This window comes from Lepus europaeus, chromosome 1 (genome assembly GCF_033115175.1).
Source record: "Lepus europaeus isolate LE1 chromosome 1, mLepTim1.pri, whole genome shotgun sequence".
NCBI classification, from domain to species: Eukaryota; Metazoa; Chordata; class Mammalia; order Lagomorpha; family Leporidae; genus Lepus; species Lepus europaeus.
The window spans coordinates 12,090,358-12,110,264 of NC_084827.1; the positions used below are offsets into that span (position 1 = coordinate 12,090,358).

The window sequence follows — 19,907 nt, forward strand, 5'->3', positions numbered from 1 at the left end:
AGGAGCTGGAACTCCGATTCTCCCAGGTGAGTGGTAGGTGTCAAGTATAAGGACCATGATCACCTGCCTCCCAGGCACATTAGCAGGGCAAATTAACCCTACTAAATACATTAGCAGGAATCTGAGAAACAGAGTAGCATGGACTCAAAAAGACACTCTGATATGAATGATGGTATTACAAGCAGCAGCTAAACTTACTGTACTACAACATCAGCCATTGGAAATGATATTTTAAATCTAGCCTTTTTGGTCATCAAGAGTAGTTGTGTGAGGTTCTGGTGGAAATTACCTAGGATATAGTCAGTCATTCTCAAAGTGTGGTCCACAACAGAATCACTTGGGATCTTGCTAGAAATACAATTGTTGGGGACGGAGAGGCGAAGCCTCCACTTTCAATGTTGACATCCCATATAGGCACTGGTCTGAGTCCTGGCTGCTCCACTTCCAGCTCCCTGCTAATGGCTTGGGAAAGTGGAGGAAGATGGCTCAAGTACTTGGGCCCCTGTACTCACATGGAAGACCTGGAAGAAGATCCTGGCTCCTGGCTTTGGACAGGCCCAGTTCTGACCATTGTGACCATTTTGGAAGTGGACCAGTAGATGGAGGATCGATCTCTTTCTGTCTCTCCTCTCTCTCTCTCTCTCTCTCTCTCTTTCTCTCTCTCTCTCTGTAACTCTGCTTTTCAGTTGAATAGATAAATTTTAAAAAGAAGAAAGACAAATGCTCAGAACCCATCTCACACTTACTGCATTAGAACCTGGGGGTAGGGTTGAAGCCATCTGCTTCAATAAGCCCTGCCAGTGATTCTACTGCAGGTAAAATTTGACAACCACTGACCTACATACATTCTAATGTAATATAACCCTACAAAAGACATTCAAGTAATCCCAAATATAAGCTCCTGCTGAATACATAAGGCCAGTAAGAACAGCAGAACTTGTAGTGTTGAAGAGAACAGCTTTAATTAATTTAATGACAACATTTGGGATTTTTAAAATATAAATTGTTAAAATATTATTGAGATTTAAATTAGACACCCTGCATTCCATTGTAATTCTTTGGGGGTGTAGATGCTCAATTTATTCAGTGCTGTCATCCCCTATTTTATAATGACAATTTGAAAAGCACACCTACATTTTAAATCCTTCAGCAAAACTTCAGAAGAGATTCTCATTTCCATTAATTTTAAGAGTTCATGACAATGCTGAGCATGTGATGGGTGTACAGGAGGTGGATGCCTTAGATTTCTTTGCAGTTTCCTATGTGAGTATGTATTTAGGAAGCCAAAGAACAGATTTTCTAAGATTTAATGAGGATCTAGGTCCCATAACATACTGTATTCCATTTCTTCCATTTTTGTGTGAAGACTGATTATGTGTTATAAATTGGAAAGTTCTTCCATAATGCTGGCAATATGTGTTTCCTATTCCAACTGTCTAGTCAGGAATAAGTTTTGATAACTAATCAATACGGAGTTCAGTTCAACTTCTCAACAATGAAATGAGAATACCTCTCTGGAACAGCAGGAGACTAAAGGGAATTGAAGGCAACCTAACTTTTTTTCTCTCTAGAAGTCACTTTGGTATAGAGGAAGGGCATCGATTTATATGGGTGAATTGTGTGATAATGTGACTAGACATTGAAGTATGCCATAAAAATGGAAGAAAATTACAATGAACTGAAAAATCACTCTAACATTTCATACCCCAGTATCTAAAGGCTGTAAGAGGAATCTCTTATACATTTAGTGTTTATACTTATTATATTAAAATATGAGCATCTCCTCAGATTGCATGTCCAATATCAAATAGCTTCATAACAATGTTGGCTAACTTTAAAGCCTATGTTAATGGGTCAAATAAAATGTTCTGGGGTATGTGGGTAGAGTGGATAAAAGGGAAAAAAGGATATTATTTATGGACAAACTTAGAACACTTATGAACAAACCAACTACTTCGTAATTTCATGAGGAAAGTTGCAGTATTATGTGAAGTGCTTTTCTTTAACGTACAATATGCTATATTGATCCAAAGTGAAAAGAGTGGTTTGTAAAATACAGTACTTGTACAATTTGTACCTTGTTTTTCACATGAAAAATATTCTGAAGGTCATCTTTTTCTCCCAGTTTGATTATTTTTTATTTCACTAAAATCAGTTAATTTGGAAGAGAGTGAAACTATGAGAAAGGGTTGGTTGCTGCCTCATCAGGCAATCAGACACAAGATCAACACAGCTGTTGGAGCCAAACCAGCTGGGAAGATTCTTGTCAGAGGCTTGTCAGGGCCACAGGAGAAGAAAGCATTGTTGTCACGTGGGGTGATACCAGCAAAGATTTATTAATTTATTCCTTCAAGAGACATTTAAAAACAGTGCCATGCTCTCAAAGATTATAAAACAGCTTAATTTTAATATGGGTAGAATTTTGGCTGTTCTGAAATCTCTTCTTTCAAATGCAAATACTACTTTCTTTGAAAATTTGGCGTGTCACATTTATTCTTGTTAGTCTGAAGCAAGATATACCATATTGCATATTAATATTTTGTGTATAATACATTTATTTGCATACAGAAATATGTATTTCTATTGTACATTATATTATTTTATTTATAATATATATATTAAGCATACAGCATATTCCAGGAAGATACATTAAATATGCACACAGTTCATGCTACAGCGCGCACCCATTTAAAGAGAAGCGTATTGAAGAGGCATGGTATTGTATGTACATGCGAAAATACACTTTGCACAATTTCATCCAGCTTTGGGTGCTTTCCTAATCTATTTGCAACACCAGTGCTATGGTTGTTGAAAGGGAGATTATCAAACTGGGTGGTCGGCAACTATCACGGGACTAAGTAGGAGAACATAAAGGTAGACTGCATTGCTGAGTAGTTGTTGCCATCCTTCTGTGCTCCCTTCTCCCGCAGTGTCAGATCTTCAGGATCACAAAAACAGTGAATAAAGAGCAGACTGTGGGACGTCCAGCTTCCACAATTCAAACCAGAAAGCTTATATTCTTGTGACTTATTATATTTGGTATCTTAGTTCTAACAATTGGGATCTGGTATTAAATAAATAATGAATGGGTAAAAGGGCAATCCTTTGTTTTCTCTATAAATGAAATGACTTTTCATATTCTTGATCTCCTCTTCTTATAAGACCACTCTAGGATATTTACATTATTGCTATGAGGAGAGAGGAAATAAGACTTGACAGGTATCCATCTTTCCTGTGAAAGCTGCTTACAAAACAGGCTCTTCAAAGGAAAAACGGCAGCTCCAACGGACACTGACTGTATCAACTACAACCATTTTGATGGGCAACTACTGGAACCCCAGTTGACTAGACTGTGTAGCAAGTATAATCAGAAATTAAAATGGTGGAAAAATGTGCCATGTACATGGTCTGGTGGTTTTTGAAATATAGATGTGATCTGTTTTCCCAATGTGAATCATAAATAAAACCAACTCAACAGATGAGTGTTTCTGATACGTGATTGGTGAGCATTAGTTTTTTCCAACAGGTGAGCAATTTGCATTAAAATTCTACAAATGATGCAGGGTTATTTTTGCACTTACAGGAAGCAAGCTATGGAAATTCTTCAAGGTAAATAACAGTTTCTGAACATCGGAACTATTTTGACATTTTGAGTCAAATGAATCTTTTGGAGTGGGTAGGGAACTGGTCTGTGCATTGTAGCTTTAGAATGCACTCTGCTTCTACTTAGAAGCAGTCCTAGCCTCTACCTACTAAATACCTTTCTTCCTGCTGTGACAATCAAAAATGTCTCTGTACATTGATAAATGTCCCCTGGTGGGAGATTGTCCCTGGCCAAGAGCCTCTGAAATTGACAAATTCAGCAATAGTTAGTACACATTGTTGAATACAGTTTCTACTTCTTTACAATTCTTTTCAATATTCCTTTCACTTTTATGATTCTGGTTGAACAAGTTTCCATGGTGTGTCAGTCTACCTCCAATCCCTTTCTTTAGCTTGACAGTTTCTCTTTCAGTACAGTTGTGGTGGCTCTGGTGATGATGGAGAACAGAAGAAAGGCAAGGATACAATGGCAACAGAGAGTAAGGGACAACTGGACTCACAGTGAGTGGGGCTGTTACAGCAAACAAAAGAAGACTGAATTCTGATGGCTTAACTCCAAAGGGGTCATTCCAACTGAAGCTGTATCTACATTACAGTAATACTACAAATTAAAATGTGATATTCTAGGCCAGTCAGCCAGTTTTATTTACAGGAGACCAGAAGCTCACTGGCCCAGAGTTCTTTCTACTCAACTGACATGTTCATTTGAATGAACAGCATAACAATGAATATGGATTTAAAATGTGGAAGTTTACATTGATGACATTGAGTCTTTGTAAAGGAATCTATATGAACTGACACTATAAATTTACACATAGACCATGCTGGTGGGAAAAAAATGACTAGCTATTCAAACAAGAAGTTATTTAGCAAAGCTACAAATATTGTTGGCAATTTGCTTTTTGCTAACTTACAACTTTTTGCTGTTGTTTCCCTTGTGCTTATTAAAAAAAAGTCTACAAGTTGTTGAGATACTGTCAATGTGCCAAGTCATTTAAAATACTTCTAATAAGTTCTGTGGTCTAATACTGACTAATTCATCATGTAACTCACATCAATAGTACTGAGAAGGATATCACAAAATCTATAATGCAAAATATAAAATTTGAAAATAATATAAATTTGATGTCTATTGATTGAGCCTTTAAAAATTTGATTGGAAGACTATAGCAAGTAGTGTTAGAAAATCATACGAGGGATAAAAAGTAGTTAAATGTGAATCAATATAATACTGCATTTACTTGGACTACAATGTCCCTACACAGACAAGATTCTGTATGATGTCACCATTTAGATAATAGTGTCTGACATGACATTTTGTGGTGTGGAATCTGAGGGTGAGAAGAGAACATGAGAACAGCCATCTACATTCTTCTGTCAGATTCGGTGAGTTCATTTGGCCTCTGTTTTTTTATTCACTACATTTTTTTGTCATAGAGATTACTATCATTCTATTAATGGAGAATTTTAAAACTTGTAGGGCAAGCTGACTCTTTTAGGAATATGCATTTCCTTTTCTTCCCCTCACTGGCTCCTAGGATGGTTATAGAAAACCTCACTTGATTATAATTTGAATATCATTTAGCAGAGCTGAGTCTCTTGGGACTGACCCAGCAGTCACTGATGCCCTGTGAATATCTTAATCTTGTTTAGGATTCTAAATGAATAAAGCGGCATTTTCTCCCTGCTGACAAAAGTCAGGAGTTTCTGTTTCACAAGTTAACATTTCCTTTGTGAGTCAGTTTGATTCAGATCGAAACAGAACGCCCTTCTATCCTTTTATTATCCTATCTCAAAATTCATTTGGCCTCACTTTCTCCAACTATACTGACCAATATTTAATTTGATAGAAACTTCAATTTTATGTGACTTTTAATGTTAGGTAAAGAGTAAATCAGACTTAGGAGAATCTAAGGGAACTGAATATTTATAGGCTTTTATACCTCAAAGAATGTAAAAGACACAGTGGCAGGGTGTCTCTGCTTGGATTTAGTGAAAGTCCTGCAGGCATTGTCCATCCATAATGTCAAATTGGCAAGTACAAACGTAATGCTATAACAAGAATAAAAATGCTGTGACCTAGTTGGGATTTTTGTTTGTCTGCTTTCTTTTCATAGTGGGAAAAGGAAAGATGAAAAAACATCATTTATTACATTGCAACCCTCCAAATAAGACCACAACAAAATAACAGTAGATGCCTAACCCTCTGGAGATCATTTTTGCATCCTTTCTTTTTTGAATTTTCTTTTGTTACCTCTCTATTTTTACATTGTCTATTTATTTAAGTATCTCTATGTTGGCTTGCAATAACAGCATTTCATCTTCATATGCACACATGAAAACAAACAAACAAAAAAAGGAATGAGGTTACACTTCTTGTGCAGAGACTGGTAAAATTGTAGATTCAGAAGCCCTTCTTCAAGAGAATATGAGAAAGCATAGATTATTCCTTAAATCCACAATTCTGACATGTCTCTTTCATTGACTCATTGCTCTGAAACCGACAGGGTTTATAAGGTACAAGGTTTTCAAACTGTAACATAGGCATGAGAGTGTCACTGTTGGACTCCTTAATCTCACATTCCATAATAAGACTATAAAGTGCAATGGCAGAGATTTAAAACCAGTTCTTTTATCCCTTTTAGTCTTCCCACCTTCTTTTCAAAGATGTTTTACCTTGTAGCGCCGATGTTCTTGTAATGACACATGAGAAGGTGTTTAAATGTCTTCTTGAAGGTGGCATTACACAGTGCATAGCAGGCAGGGTTGATGGTGCTGTTGATGTAACAGAGCCAGTAACCAATTGTCCACACAGTGTTGGGGATACAGGGTGCGCAGAAGGTGTTAATGAGCACCATGACATTGTATGGGGCCCAGGTGATGATGAAAGCCAACAGAATCGCCAGGATTGTCCTCGTGACTTTCTTCTCCCGGGAAGGAGGCGGCTTCTTTTTTGCAGGCTGCTTGGTCATCTTCACAATCTTGCGGGCTACAATGTTCTGTTTCTCATCTCCATTCTGACCTGAAGACCCGACTAGCTCCACTGTGGTATTACTCGGGGTGCACGAGTCACCTTTGGGGGTCTTGGTGACAATTTTGATGCACGTTTGCTTAGAGTTCTCATCTTTGGAATGACCCAGGGAAGTGGAGACTGTGTTTTCATCCTGGGTGATTTCGTCATCTCTCATATTAGAGGCAACAGCGCTGACTGACGTGGAGTCGTTGGAGCTCTCTTTCTCCTCCCCCTGCACACAGTTTTCAGTCATCGCATCTCTGGGGGCTTTGCCATTTTGGATTTTGTTGTGCTCCAGGCCACCGTCACTGCTGGGCATGTTGTTGTTGTTTGGCTTCACTATCCTTCCCTGTACAAGACTTGGGGACACCGGATCTTGGTTGGCCACAGGCTCCTTCTTGTCCTTCTTTATCCTGCTCTTGCTGGCTCGTGAGATGTGCCAATAGAGCACAGTCATGATGATCACTGGCAGATAGAAGGCTGCAATGGCAGTGCCAAAGGTGACAGCAGCATTGGAAAAAAACTGGATGTAGCATTCCCCGTCCTCTACCGTTCTTACTCCCACGATGAACTGCCAGAAGAGAATGGCTGGCGCCCAGAGGATGAAGGAGAGAACCCAGGCAGCTGCGATCATCATTCCTGCCATTTTTGTGGTCCGCTTGACTGGGTAGGTCAGGGGTTTTGTGACACAGAAGTACCTGTCAAAGCTGATGATGAGCAGGTTCATAACTGAAGCGTTGCTGACCACATAGTCCAGGGCTAGCCAAAGGTCACACACAACAGGTCCCAAAGGCCAGTAGCCAATCACAGTATACAGCGTGTACAAGTTCATGGAGAAAACACCTATGATGAGGTCAGCACAGGCCAAGCTGAACAAAAAGTAATTGTTGACAGTTTGGAGGTGGCGGTTGACTTTAATGGAAACCATGACCAGGATGTTCCCAATAATTGTCACCAAACTGAGGGATCCAGCCACAAGGACAATGAATACCACTTCAAATGTCTTATAAGGACTGGTAAGGGCCAAGCCATTATTGGATGAGTTTGTAGAGTTATTCATTTTGTGTTCTCTAAGTGGTAGCCAAGTAGCCAAATTAACATGTAAACCTGCAGGGGAATAGAATAAAATTATAAAATATGATATAAATATTACTTTAAAATACATCAGATTTATTTCCTCTGAATCACATTTTTTTCTCTAAACTTTCCTTTTCCTGCATGTTTATTGAGCCTAACTACCCTGTTATTCCACTTAAAAGGCAAAGATTAAAAAGATGACTCCTTTCAGGCTAGATACGAATATTTTTGTCTGTCATCTATCATCAATCAATTAAGCTGAAAATAATACCTATGTTGAGCTAGACAGTCAGAGTTGTACATAAAAATTTCTAAGCCATCAAAAGATTTCTAGAGCATATATAAGTGTTAATAATCCATTGGGAAGACAAAATTATGGGAGGAAATACAAACCTTGTAATACTAAACAGGCAACATTTCAGTCAATATCACCTTTTCTCCTGGTAGTTGTAAACTTTCATTTATTCGTAGTAGCAATGATGATAATCATAAAGATTACTTAATATTTTGTTAGCCAATACACACACCCCTGGAGAGGATTATTTTTCCTTGACCTCTATTTATATCTACAATCAGTATCATCACATTAAGTTTTATAATATTTCTTATCTTGCCAAAGAATAGGTATATATTAAATGCATTTTAGTATAGTTATACCATGTGGCAATTGTAGAAAGTGCAGCAGGTTGGGATGAATGCATCCATGTCAGAGTGCCTGGTTTGAGTCTTGGCCATAGTGCTTCCAGTACAGCTTCCTGCAAACGCACCTGGAAAGGTAGTAGATGATGGTGCAAGTACTTGAGTCCCTGCCACCCACCTCAAAGACTCAGATGAAGTACAGGCTTCCTGGCTTTGGCCTGGCTCAGCCCTAGCTGTTGTGGGCATCTGGGAGTGAACCAGTGGATGGGATATTTCTCTCTATCCCTACCTCTATCTCTATCATCTCTATCTCTGTCTCTATCTCTATCTCTATCTCTACCTCTATCTCTACCTCTACCTCTACCTCTACCTCTACCAATATCTCTATCTTATCATCTATAGTATCTATATAGAATATAGGTATACTATATATTATATATGGAGACATATGCATATGTCTTTTAAATAAATAACATAATTAAAATAAATGCATATTAAGGTAATTATGCCATTATCTGAATATTTTATTTTGAAAACCAGTACCAAATCTATTGTACTGATTTTGAAGAATAGGAGATGGAGGCCCAGAATGATGACATAATTTGTATAAAGTCGCAAATCAGTCCTTGACAGAGCAGAGATTATGGGTCTTAGTTTCTTCAGTTGTTCATTCTTTCACTTTGTCTTCCATTCCCACTGAGCTACCACAGTCAGCTGCAATTAGGCACCATGGTGTACTCTGAACATTCAGAGTCATTAAGACAAGGCCCCTGCCTGTGAGAGGTGTATGCTCTGGTGTCGGATAGCGGTTGCTAAAGTAGCAATGATCAAACCCAAATGTACCGTCTGCTGCCCGATCCTGTTGTTTTTAAGGAACACGTAATCTCGGTTCTTCAGATAGTGCAATCAAAACCTGGGGACAACTGAGTGATCTCCTATGAGGGATAAAGTATGTTGCAGATGTACGAGAGAAATTAACAGTTCACCCAAAGAGCTATGACACTTTTTAGAAGAAACAGTATCTGAAGCTGAAACTAACACACATTCCCCCTCCTCGTGAAAAATTAGTTTGTATGTCAGAAGAGAAGAATGATTGAGAAGTATTTGTTGGCTTTTTAGTATCCAGTCGTTTCTGTTAATTCAGATACTGCTGGTTACAGAGAAATGATGTGAGTTAGAGGTTGGGGGAGTGGTTTGTCCCTGAAGTCCATGCAGAAAGCATTTTGGAAAGCACCTTAAGATCAAAAATAACATAAAAACAAATGGTTTATTCCACTTTCAAAAGCAAATTATCCTTACACATTATACATAAAAAAGAACAGCAAGAGAAAACAACTTAGTATTAGAACAGAGCTTTGGCTTTAATAAATAAGACCAACATTCAGTACCATAAAGAAAAATATATGTAAGTACTACTTAGTCAATATATGTTTTTGCATAGAGAAAAGTAAAACCAAAATCGGGCACTGATATTTGTGAAGCACATGATATACAATTACCCAACTTCTTTAATATGAAAATTTGGGGAAAAAAATCAAAGATACAAGCCTAATATTCCAAATAAATGATATACTAGTTAGATTAAAAAAAAAGTAAACATTGATGACTTTAAAGCATATGCAAAGATAATGATACTCACAATTTAAAGATGAAAACCCATACAATGGAAAACATTTTTCCACTCATAGTGTTAAGGGAAGTGCTGTTAAACAGTTTGGGACCTCCATGGCAACAAATTATCTGTACCTGTAATAAATTAAATCTATAGCCATAGAAATTTTAAATTTATTAAGAAACATTTGTCTTGGGACTGTGGCATTTGGCAATTTATCTTTCAGCGCTAGTTATTAAAACATGCAAAGATATCTACAAAGAATGGTTATTTAGGTAATGTGCACTAAATGCATGTTTTTGTTATAAATAGAAAACCTAAAAATATTAAAACCACTAACATAGGAATCATTAAATATAGACTATTTTTTACACTGGAATACTATATATATATATATATATATATATATATAATAGTGTTCAAAAATGTGTATTATAAAAAAAAACTATGCCTGAGTTTCCTTTTCTCTTTGCATGAAAATAAACTGTCTTATATTGGGATATTATTTTATTAATTTTATTTTATTTGAAATACAGCAATAGAAAGTCTCATCCATTGGTCTACCTGCAAATGGCCACAACAGCTGAGCTGGGACAGTGCCAGGCTGAAATCAGGAACTAGGAACACAGTCTAGATCTCCCACTGGGTAACAGGATGAGCCATCAGCCTTTGTCTCCTAGGGTACACATTAGCAGGACAATGGAATCAGCAACAGAGCCTGGACTTCAAGCACTCTAATATGGAATGTGGGTCTCCCAATTAGTGGCTTAACCACTAGGCTAAATGCCCACTGCTATATTCTTCTTTTAATTACATTTCCATGAATGTGATAAAGTATCTTTATATACATATCCTAACATTGCTGTGGAAAGTTATATAGTTAGAAGATGCTGTGGTCAGAGTAAGCTGTAGATTATTACAGGGTATACTTATGTATAATGCACAGGATGATTATCCATACCATCATATAGAGATTATGCTCTACATTTAGGTACGTGGATGTGTAGGTCACTGGGAGACACTGAAGAGTTTAATCAGGCCAATGATGTGAATGGAACACAATTCTTCAGTAGAATTGTTTCAATAGCATTTGTGTTTGACACCTTTTGCTGTTATTCATCCAAATGTGTATTCATGTAATTTAGCAAAATGAAGCAATCTCCCCATTTCCACTCTCCTTCCAATTATTCCTTAATATTGCAGGTGACTCTCAGGTCAGAATTACGCCTTGTTTAAAAGCAGAACTTTTGCTGTCTCTTAGATAAATGTATGTGCATTTCTGGCATGAACTATGTACATGCGTATTTCATAAATGCTTATCAACTTTGTTGAAAATACCAACTATTTACTTACTGAATATCCTGTATTCTTAATTATCTTTTAATATTCACTTGATAAAGCACAAAACAATATTTTAGTTTTAAAAAGATTTTTGGAGCTGGCGCCGTGGCTTAACAGGCTAATCCTCCGCCTTGCGGCGCCGGCACACCGGGTTCTAGTCCCGGTCGGGGCACCAGATTCTGTCCCGGTTGCCCCTCTTCCAGGCCAGCTCTCTGCTGTGGCCAGAGAGTGCAGTGGAGGATGGCCCAAGTCCTTGGGCCCTGCACCCCATGGGAGACCAGGAGAAGCACCTGGCTCCTGCCATCGGATCAGCGCGGTGCACCGGCCGCAGCGTGCCGGCAATGGCGGCCATTGGAGGGTGAACCAACGGCAAAGGAAGACATTTCTCTCTGTCTCTCTCTCTCACTGTCCACTCTGCCTGTCAAAAAATAAAAAAAAAGATAAAAAACATTAAAAAAAATTAAAAAGATTTTTGGGGGGCCGGTGTTGTAGCACAGGAGGTTAAGCTACTAACTGCATCCCATATGAACACCTGTTTCAAGTCCCGGCAGATTGGGTTGTGGCCATCTGGGGAGTGAACCAGCAGATGGAAGTTCTCTCTATGTCTCTTTCTGTAACTCTTTCAAAAACAAATAAGTCTTAAAAATTTTTTGTTCAAATCTTCTGGGGAAAAATCTATAACATCTAAACAAAAAAAAAAAAGCATCTGAAATCAACTAATTTGATCCAAAATAGTAAACAAGTGATCCGCCTTCGGTCATCTGGGTCTTGTCACAGATGGTGCTAATAGTAATAGTAATAATAACAGTAAGTATCCTGGGAGTACAGAACTTCACATTCACAGAGCAATGATTCTCACTCTGCCCCTTTCACATCATTTGCTTCCTCCCTTCCTCCTCTTCCTTCTAGTTTACCATGGGCACACATTACTTTTTCAACCAACAAAGAAACTAAAACAAAATGCAGTCAGTATTAGGTAACTTAATATTAATAACTATCTAGGCCGGCGCCGTGGCTCAATAGGCTAATCCTCCACCTGCGACGCCGGCACACGGGGTTCTAGTCCCGGTCGGGGTGCCGGATTCTGTCCGGGTTGCCCCTCTTCCAGGCCAGCTCTCTGCTGTGGCCCGGGAGGGCAGTGGAGGATGGCCCAAATGCCTGGGCCCTGCACCCGCATGGGAGACCAGGAGGAAGCACTTGGCTCCTGGCTTTGGATCAGTGCGGTGCGCCGGCCGCGGCGGCCATTGGAGGGTGAACCAATGGCAAAGGAAGACCTTTCTCTCTCTCTCTCTCTCTTTCACTGTCCACTCTGCCTGTCAAAAGAAAAAAAAAAAAGAACTTTCTAAAATATACACAATGGGTTCTATCGTCTACTTTACATAAAGAAAAAAAGAGCTAATAGAAAAGCCTGAACAACTTCTCCTTGATCACAAGACCCATGAGTAAATAATTTACAATCCAAACCAACATCCTCAACTTTCAGTTAGAGTCAGTCAGTCTCTCTTTCTCTCTCTCTCTCTCTCTTGGCATGTGTATGTATATGTGTGTGTGTGTCTGTTTCCCTAACTTTTGCAGAATTATACTCTGTCCAGTAACGTGTGAAAGTGTTTGGCAGAGGCATGATGATGAACTATACCTAGAGTTCGTTGCTTAAGACAGACTCTGTTTTGGGGAAACTGGAATTTCTACTCAGTACACAGTACATTTATATAATGTTAACAATACTTAGTTACTGTTGAATCCTGTGAATTTTCAGACTCACAAATATGTGCTTGGTCAAACTAATGCTGTGCGTAAAAATAGAAAACATTCCATTTAGAAGCAAGCACAAGTATTGGAAGGATGGCATGCTTTTCTTCAAGCGCGATGCACACACTACGTAGGAATGTTCCTCTGCCATTAAAGAAAATAGCTTCCTCCACCAACCTCTTGCCTCTCGTGCTGTTTACATTTCTGCACAAGTTCTATCTTCTTGTGTAGCGTCACAGGGTGTTATTAAAGCCATAGTGGCTACATCGTGGATGAAATAACACAACAGACTAAACAATGAGGATGACCTTCAGAAGACTCAACACTTTAATACGGTAAGTGTATAATAATAGTCCACTTGGTATTTTACAGTTTAGCTTATGACTAAGTCTTGGAAGTACTATAGAAACTTACGAGAACATTTTTCTGCCCTTAGCCTCTTTACTACTCAAATCCCTACATGTAACGAGGAATATCATGGTTTAACATTTTCCTCCCAAAGTTCTGGATGCTGATATCTGCTCTTAACTGTTAACAGTGTGAGTCAGAACTTAAATTCCATAAACCTTGTTTTTCTTTATTCTCTGACAGGAATAAGAGTATTCCTCTTTTCATTCAAAGTTGTGGTGAAGATCAAAGTGAGATAATGCTTCTGAACCATGGCTTATAAATGTTAAGTATATAAATGCTATTGCGATTCAGTTTAGGCAAGTGGATATAAATTAATAAATTAATAAATTTATTAATAATAAATAAATTGTTAATAAATCACCTTTCCTGATAGTTACCAGAAAATTATGCATGTGTGTATGAACTATCTTAAGAGTCAGAATGTGTGGTGACTAGTGCTAGAAGTAAAACTAATTTATAAGTATCAGTGATACTAAACTTTTTTAACTTAATAATAATAATCATAATATTTGGGGCAGAATTACTTCAAAAACACCTTCTGCAGTGATTGATATTATCATTATATGTATTTTATAAATGTTAAACTGATGATCAAACTTTGTTCTTTGAGATTCGAACCCAAGGAACCCAACATCAAACTTTGCTGTGACAACACACTGCTTGTCTGACCAACAGCCCACAAAGCTGCAACCCCTTGCAGGCACCAGCCACCTTCCTGGACTAAGACCTCTGCCCTGCCATCAGGTGGCTTCAGGTAATACAGTGAGGATCATGCTGCAAAGGCCTGTGCTGTGGCTTTGAGTAAGAGATGTTCACAATGAGACATGCCGGCAGTACGCCGGTTCTGCATGTGAAAGTATGTGACCTTAAAGACTCAACGTTTCCTTAAGAATGATAATCATAAACACATATCATTATGTGAGCTGATAAATAGCTTCTCTCAAAAATATTCATAACAATGGTACAGAAGTTCTAAATACGAACAATAGCAGATTTTTCTGAATTGTTACAAAGACTACATTAAGCCAAATGACTTAAAATCAAATTCTGGTATATATTTAGATACAAGTAAAGGAGGACCTTCTTCAGACCCTGCCAGGTCAAGCAGGATCCTTTAACACGAGTGAGAAGCACCTTCACAGGCATGTCTAAGACTCACATGTGAGGAGGACAGTCACTGGCTGTCTAAAATGCAGTAAGCTAGCAATTAATTTATGAGTGAGCTAAGGGCTAGAATTTTTTTGCGTATTATTTCATTCAGTTCTCACAATACTCCTGACATGAATGATAACCTTTTCCAGTTTCACAGATGACAGTGATCAGAGATCCAGATGGTGCCAGAACTATGATTCCAATTTAAGTCTATCTTGATCCTAGGGCATATTCATCCGACTATGTCCCTCCACAACACTCAAACTGACTCACTGAAAGAGTTTTCCAGAACAATAAGAAAGTTCAGGACAAAAAAGAATCTGTGACTGGTAACAGCTGGAATCCAGAAGATAAGTAGTTATATAATAAGATTTCAGAACAAGGGGGAGGTTTGGACATCAAGATGATTCTGCTTGAAGTGGAATTTATCAGTGTTTACATTTCTTTAGCTTTCATTTTAAAAATGAAGTTGTCATGTATACTGTTCTTTAAATTTCTAATCTCTGCTGCTGTTTGATTCTAGTTATCCAAAGTAACAGAGTACTCTGGATGTTCTTTGCTCATATCTCTCAGGCATTAAACTCCAAAAAGCAGCACATCCATTGAGAAAACACCAGTGATACAACCATCATCCTTGGCAGTGTTGTCTGCAATGCTCACAACGGACAGATCAGCAGTAAGATCCATGTGCAACTTTAAATTATATGTTAGGGTTAAGCACCATAGGGCCCTGAGATCCTTAAGAGTTTGTATGGCTTTCAGAACCAAACACTATAATAGAAAACATGAAAAATCTAAGGATGATACAATATGGCAATACAGAGAAATGTCAGAGTACATGTTAATGGAAACAGGATTTCACCTGCTAAAGGACTACAGACGATTGCACAGAGCACTTAAGTGTTATCTCTTCTGTGCCTTGAGAATGAGACAGAGAACTTATGCTGGACTACCATTCATTACAAAGCAAAAGTGACTACTTTTAATGTTTGTTTTTGAGTTTGTTTTCATCTCCTTGGAAAGCAGAGAGAGAGAGAGAGAAGAGAGGAAGGGAGAGAGACAGAGACAGAGAGAGAGAGACAGAGAGAGACAGAGAGAGAGAGAGAGAGGAAGACAGAGAGACAGAGAGAAAGAGAGAGGTGCTCTTCCATCCCTTGGTTCACTCGCCAAATGCCTGTAAAAGCCAGAGCTGGGCCAGGTGAAACCCACTAGTTTAGAAACAGCCTTGATACAGGTATTAAACAGATTTTGATTTCTGATAACGCAGCTTGTTTTATGTAATAATGGCTTTTAAAATTCTTTCAATTTTACTTACAGATAAAGGCGAGTCCTGGCCAGGAGTACAGGGTAGCCCAGCCCTCACAGCGGACAATATTGACATTGCATACTCAAAGTGCTTTGACAACAACATGAAGGAGCAGAGTGCATTTCCACTTCCCCTCCCTTGGATTGGGTTCTCCTCTGAGCCAAGTGACACTTGATGAGTCAGTGCGCATATCTGGAGCTTTCTCATGGGCTCCTGAATCTCACTGCAGCCGCAGTCGTGGTGGGGGTGGTGGCCACAGGGAGGGATGGGGGCCCTGTTGAGACATCAGGGCTTTGTGTTTCTTTTTCACTCCAAAAGATCTGATTGAGTAACTGTTGACAGCAGATCCTTACATGCCATCAAGCACTGTGGGGGTTGGAAGTGAACAAACAAAATAGCAGACTTTCTTGTTAATGAATAGTTAAGGATTTCGGAGAGACAGAAAATGCTGGCAAAATCTCCAGTTATCTGGAACGACTCTGAGCCAATATCATGACAAGTGCCAAGGTCAAAGAGGTATGGAGGAAGGCTGGCCAGGCTAGGGCAAGGATATCTAAGGCTCTCTGGAAAGCTTCCTTAAATATGCCACACTTGCTTCTCTGGACTTTCTCATTTTCACCTCCCCCATACCATTTGTTTGTGACTGTTAATTTTGTACTTAAAAAATTAGTTTTAAAGATTTTACATGAAAGTTACTTTTCAGGATAGTGCAACCTCCTGATGGGGTGTCACTCCAGCACACTCAGCTTAACAACTGAGAGACTGAGAACCAGTGAGGAGCTGGTGTTGTGGCGCCTGGGGTTAAGCCTCCACTTGCATCTTCAGCATCTCTGCTTCCTTGCCAGTTCCCTGATAACGTGCCTGGGAGAGCAGCAGAGGATGGGGAGGCTGGATGGAGGCCAAGGCCCCTGGCTTTGGTCTGGCACAGACCCTGTCATTGAGACCATTTGGGGAGTTAACCAGTAGATGTAAGATACTTTTCTCTCTCCCTCTCTCTCTGTCACTCTGCCTTTCACATATTTAAATCCTTCTAAAAAAGGATAAGACTTAGCCATTTACTCACCTATAATGAGTTTCTCAGTTTATCTGAAAAGATATATCAAAAGTATCCTGAAAGCAACGTCTGTGTTTCTATCATTTAGGAAATTGAAACATAAGACAGGCAACCTTACTAGACATACATTATATAAAATATGGAGAAAACAAAGCCACACAGTAAACATATCACACTTACAAAGCTGTACTTTAACTGCACATGACTATATGAGAGTTGTATTTTTGTAATAAAGAAATTATAAGGTGGGAACTCTGGCATTGCAGGTTAATCCTCCACTTGGGACACCCACATTTCTTATCAGTGTGCTTCTGATCCAACTTCCTGCTAATGTGTCTACGAGGCAGCAAATGATGGCCCAAGTATTTCATTTCTTGGCACCCATGTGGGAGATCCAACTGGAGTTCCGAGCTCTTGTCATTGGTCTGACCCAGCCCCGGGGTGTTGTGGGCACTTGGGGAGTGAACCAGCAAATGAAAGCTATCTCTTTCTCCTTCTCCCTCTTCCTCCTCACCCTGACTTCCAAATGAAGAAATAAAGCTTTAAAAAATGGTTAGGGCAAACAATAGACAAGAATGAAAGTTGCTGAAACAGCGGTCTAAGCCTCAGATCAGGCTAAACAGAAGAGAATTCATGCACAAAACATCAGGATCATACGAGGCCTTATTACAGTGTAAACACGTTTTGCTTCTTTGGCTGCCTGTCAAACATATCACTATTCTTAGTGATGCTGGGACAAACTTCCACTCTTTGTCAGCCAAGCTGTCCTTCCCTTCTTCAAAACACATTTTAAACCACTTACCTACAGAAATGTCATGACTAATGGAGAAAGAGGTGTAAACATGATTTAACTGTACTCTTATCATTTTCATTACATCCATGGCACATTTTAATTATTTGTTCGCAGTACACATCCTATCCAAAGCAATTAGGCCTAAGCAATTGTAAACAGAATGAAACCAGAAAATACTCAACTCTTAGACATTTTAAAATAAAATTCCCCCTGAGTAAGCACTGCGGAATTACCAGGAATTTGACACAACTCAGTTATTGAGGGTGGACACAATCAAGTACATGGTGCTGACTCAACAGTATGCTCTTCAACAGCCGGCAGCAGCAGGAGAGAAAACCCTCTGTTTAAAGGTTGTTTTGTCCTCATAAGGAAAACGAGGGAGAGGAAAAAGGAAGCAATTCCCAGAGAGCTACTGACAGTTGTACATGATTAGGCAGCTGTATTTGAATCAACGTCTTTCTTACCGACTTGAGAAGCTGGAAATGTGTATAGTTGGCTTTTTTTGTTGTTTTTTTTTTTTTCCCCCTAAAGTTGGCAGGCTGCTGCTTTAATAACTCTAAATTAGTTAATTCATTGGTTTGAATTAAAAATGTGAATCAAATTTGCAGAGGAATTGAGGCTTGTTATGACTGATAGAAAATTCTAGAATGAAAGCTGTTGTTTTAGAGAAGCTGAGCAGTTCCGAACAATGAATCCCTTTTGGGACCTTTTTCAATGGTGCATGTGCCTCCCTTTGGAAGCTGGGACGAGGCCCAAGGCAACACGAAGATTTGGATAGTAGGTCAAGGGCAGCTTTGAAGAGATGAGTGAAAATTGATTTAGGAGAGGGAAGCCACTGAGGAAGTTAGCATTTTTCCTTTGAGGAGTAAACCAAGATAGTTGGGAGAAGCATAAATGGGATCAGAAGTTGTAATAAGATTAGGAGGGGCACAAGAAGTGGAATCTCTTCTTCGAAACACAAATAAAGCAAATTCAGATAGCACATCTGAGGACATACAAAAAGAGACAAGGATACTTGGCTCACTGAGGAATCTGTATTTATTTTAAGCATGTCTCCACTAAGATTGCATTGCTAACAGAGAGAAAGGAAAAGTTAATCAATGCATGCATTGCTGTTCTTATAAATACAAATTGATATGAAAAGGAAAGTGGACTTCGTTATACACATAATTTTATGGTTATCACCTCTTAATACACATGCATCTATAAGCGTAAGCTTAACAGCACCACTGTTTTTTGGTAGCATTTTTTAGAATGAAGGTACAGGGTCCAGAGAAACTAATTCACCTTCAAAAGGCTTAATCTGGGGTCCTCTAACTTTTCAATGACAGGAATGACACAAGACTCATATACTTATGATTCATAGTAGATTCAATGAAGCTATAAAAATGAAATAGTAATGAAGTGCTGAGGGTAATGGGTAGCGACTATTTTTATTGTTTCCAATAGAAACACAAAATGATTGTTTCCCCAGAGTCTGATTGCAGCTTATTTCAGGAACTGAGCAAAATGACCACACAGTGTTATCCCACTTGAACTTGAAAAACGAGAACATGATGAAGATTAAACTCTTTACTAAATGATCTAATGGCAACTGAGATGAGAAAACATAAAAAGCTGAATCAACTCAGCACACATTTTTTGTATTGACAATACTAACATAGAATTGAAGCAAGCTGACTGTAGAAAATGATGAGGTTTATGTGGTAGATAAAGGCAATCAGCTCTCCTACCTACTTGGAACACAATCGTTTCTTCGTGATAACCTATATATATGAATATATATAGCATGCTGCCTTTAACCCTCTCTTTCTCTCCAATCTCATCCCTTTCTTCTCCCAACACCAATACTGGAACCTATTCAATTATTTCAATACCCCAAAAGATTCTTGATCTCAAGACTCTCCAACACTTGTAGAGTCAGATTGCTCAGTCTGAGTTGCAAGTTCCATGTCGACTGAGCCCAATGTGAAAGCTATCACAAAAACCACACTCTGCCCTTGAGTTATACCATCTATAACATATCATCTAGCAAAAACTAATTAGATTTTGAGCTGGTCACAGAAGCATTTAAATACAACATCTCTACCTAAATAATGCCTGAGAAGGAAAGGTCATCCAATAAATGGCTGGTAAATGGATTGAGACTTGTGCACA

The 19,907-nt window shown here is 38.8% G+C and overlaps 1 protein-coding gene across 2 annotated transcripts in view; it reads right to left on the reverse strand.

Moving 5' to 3' along the window:
* Positions 1 to 2,535: 2,535 nt before the first annotated feature.
* The window catches only part of CHRM2 (cholinergic receptor muscarinic 2), a 148,696-nt gene continuing 131,324 nt past the window's right edge, over positions 2,536 to 19,907 (reverse strand). The window contains exons 1-2 of one of the 2 annotated variants that reach the window (XM_062194962.1): positions 8,351 to 8,425; positions 2,536 to 7,723 (exon numbers count right to left, since the gene is read on the reverse strand). In XM_062194962.1, the coding sequence (XP_062050946.1) occupies positions 6,276 to 7,676 (1,401 nt within the window). In that variant the 5' untranslated portion in view covers positions 7,677 to 7,723; positions 8,351 to 8,425 and the 3' untranslated portion in view covers positions 2,536 to 6,275. Of the gene's footprint in view, positions 7,724 to 8,350; positions 8,426 to 19,907 lie in introns of those variants that run through there. The other variant, XM_062194880.1, reaches the window with a different exon arrangement.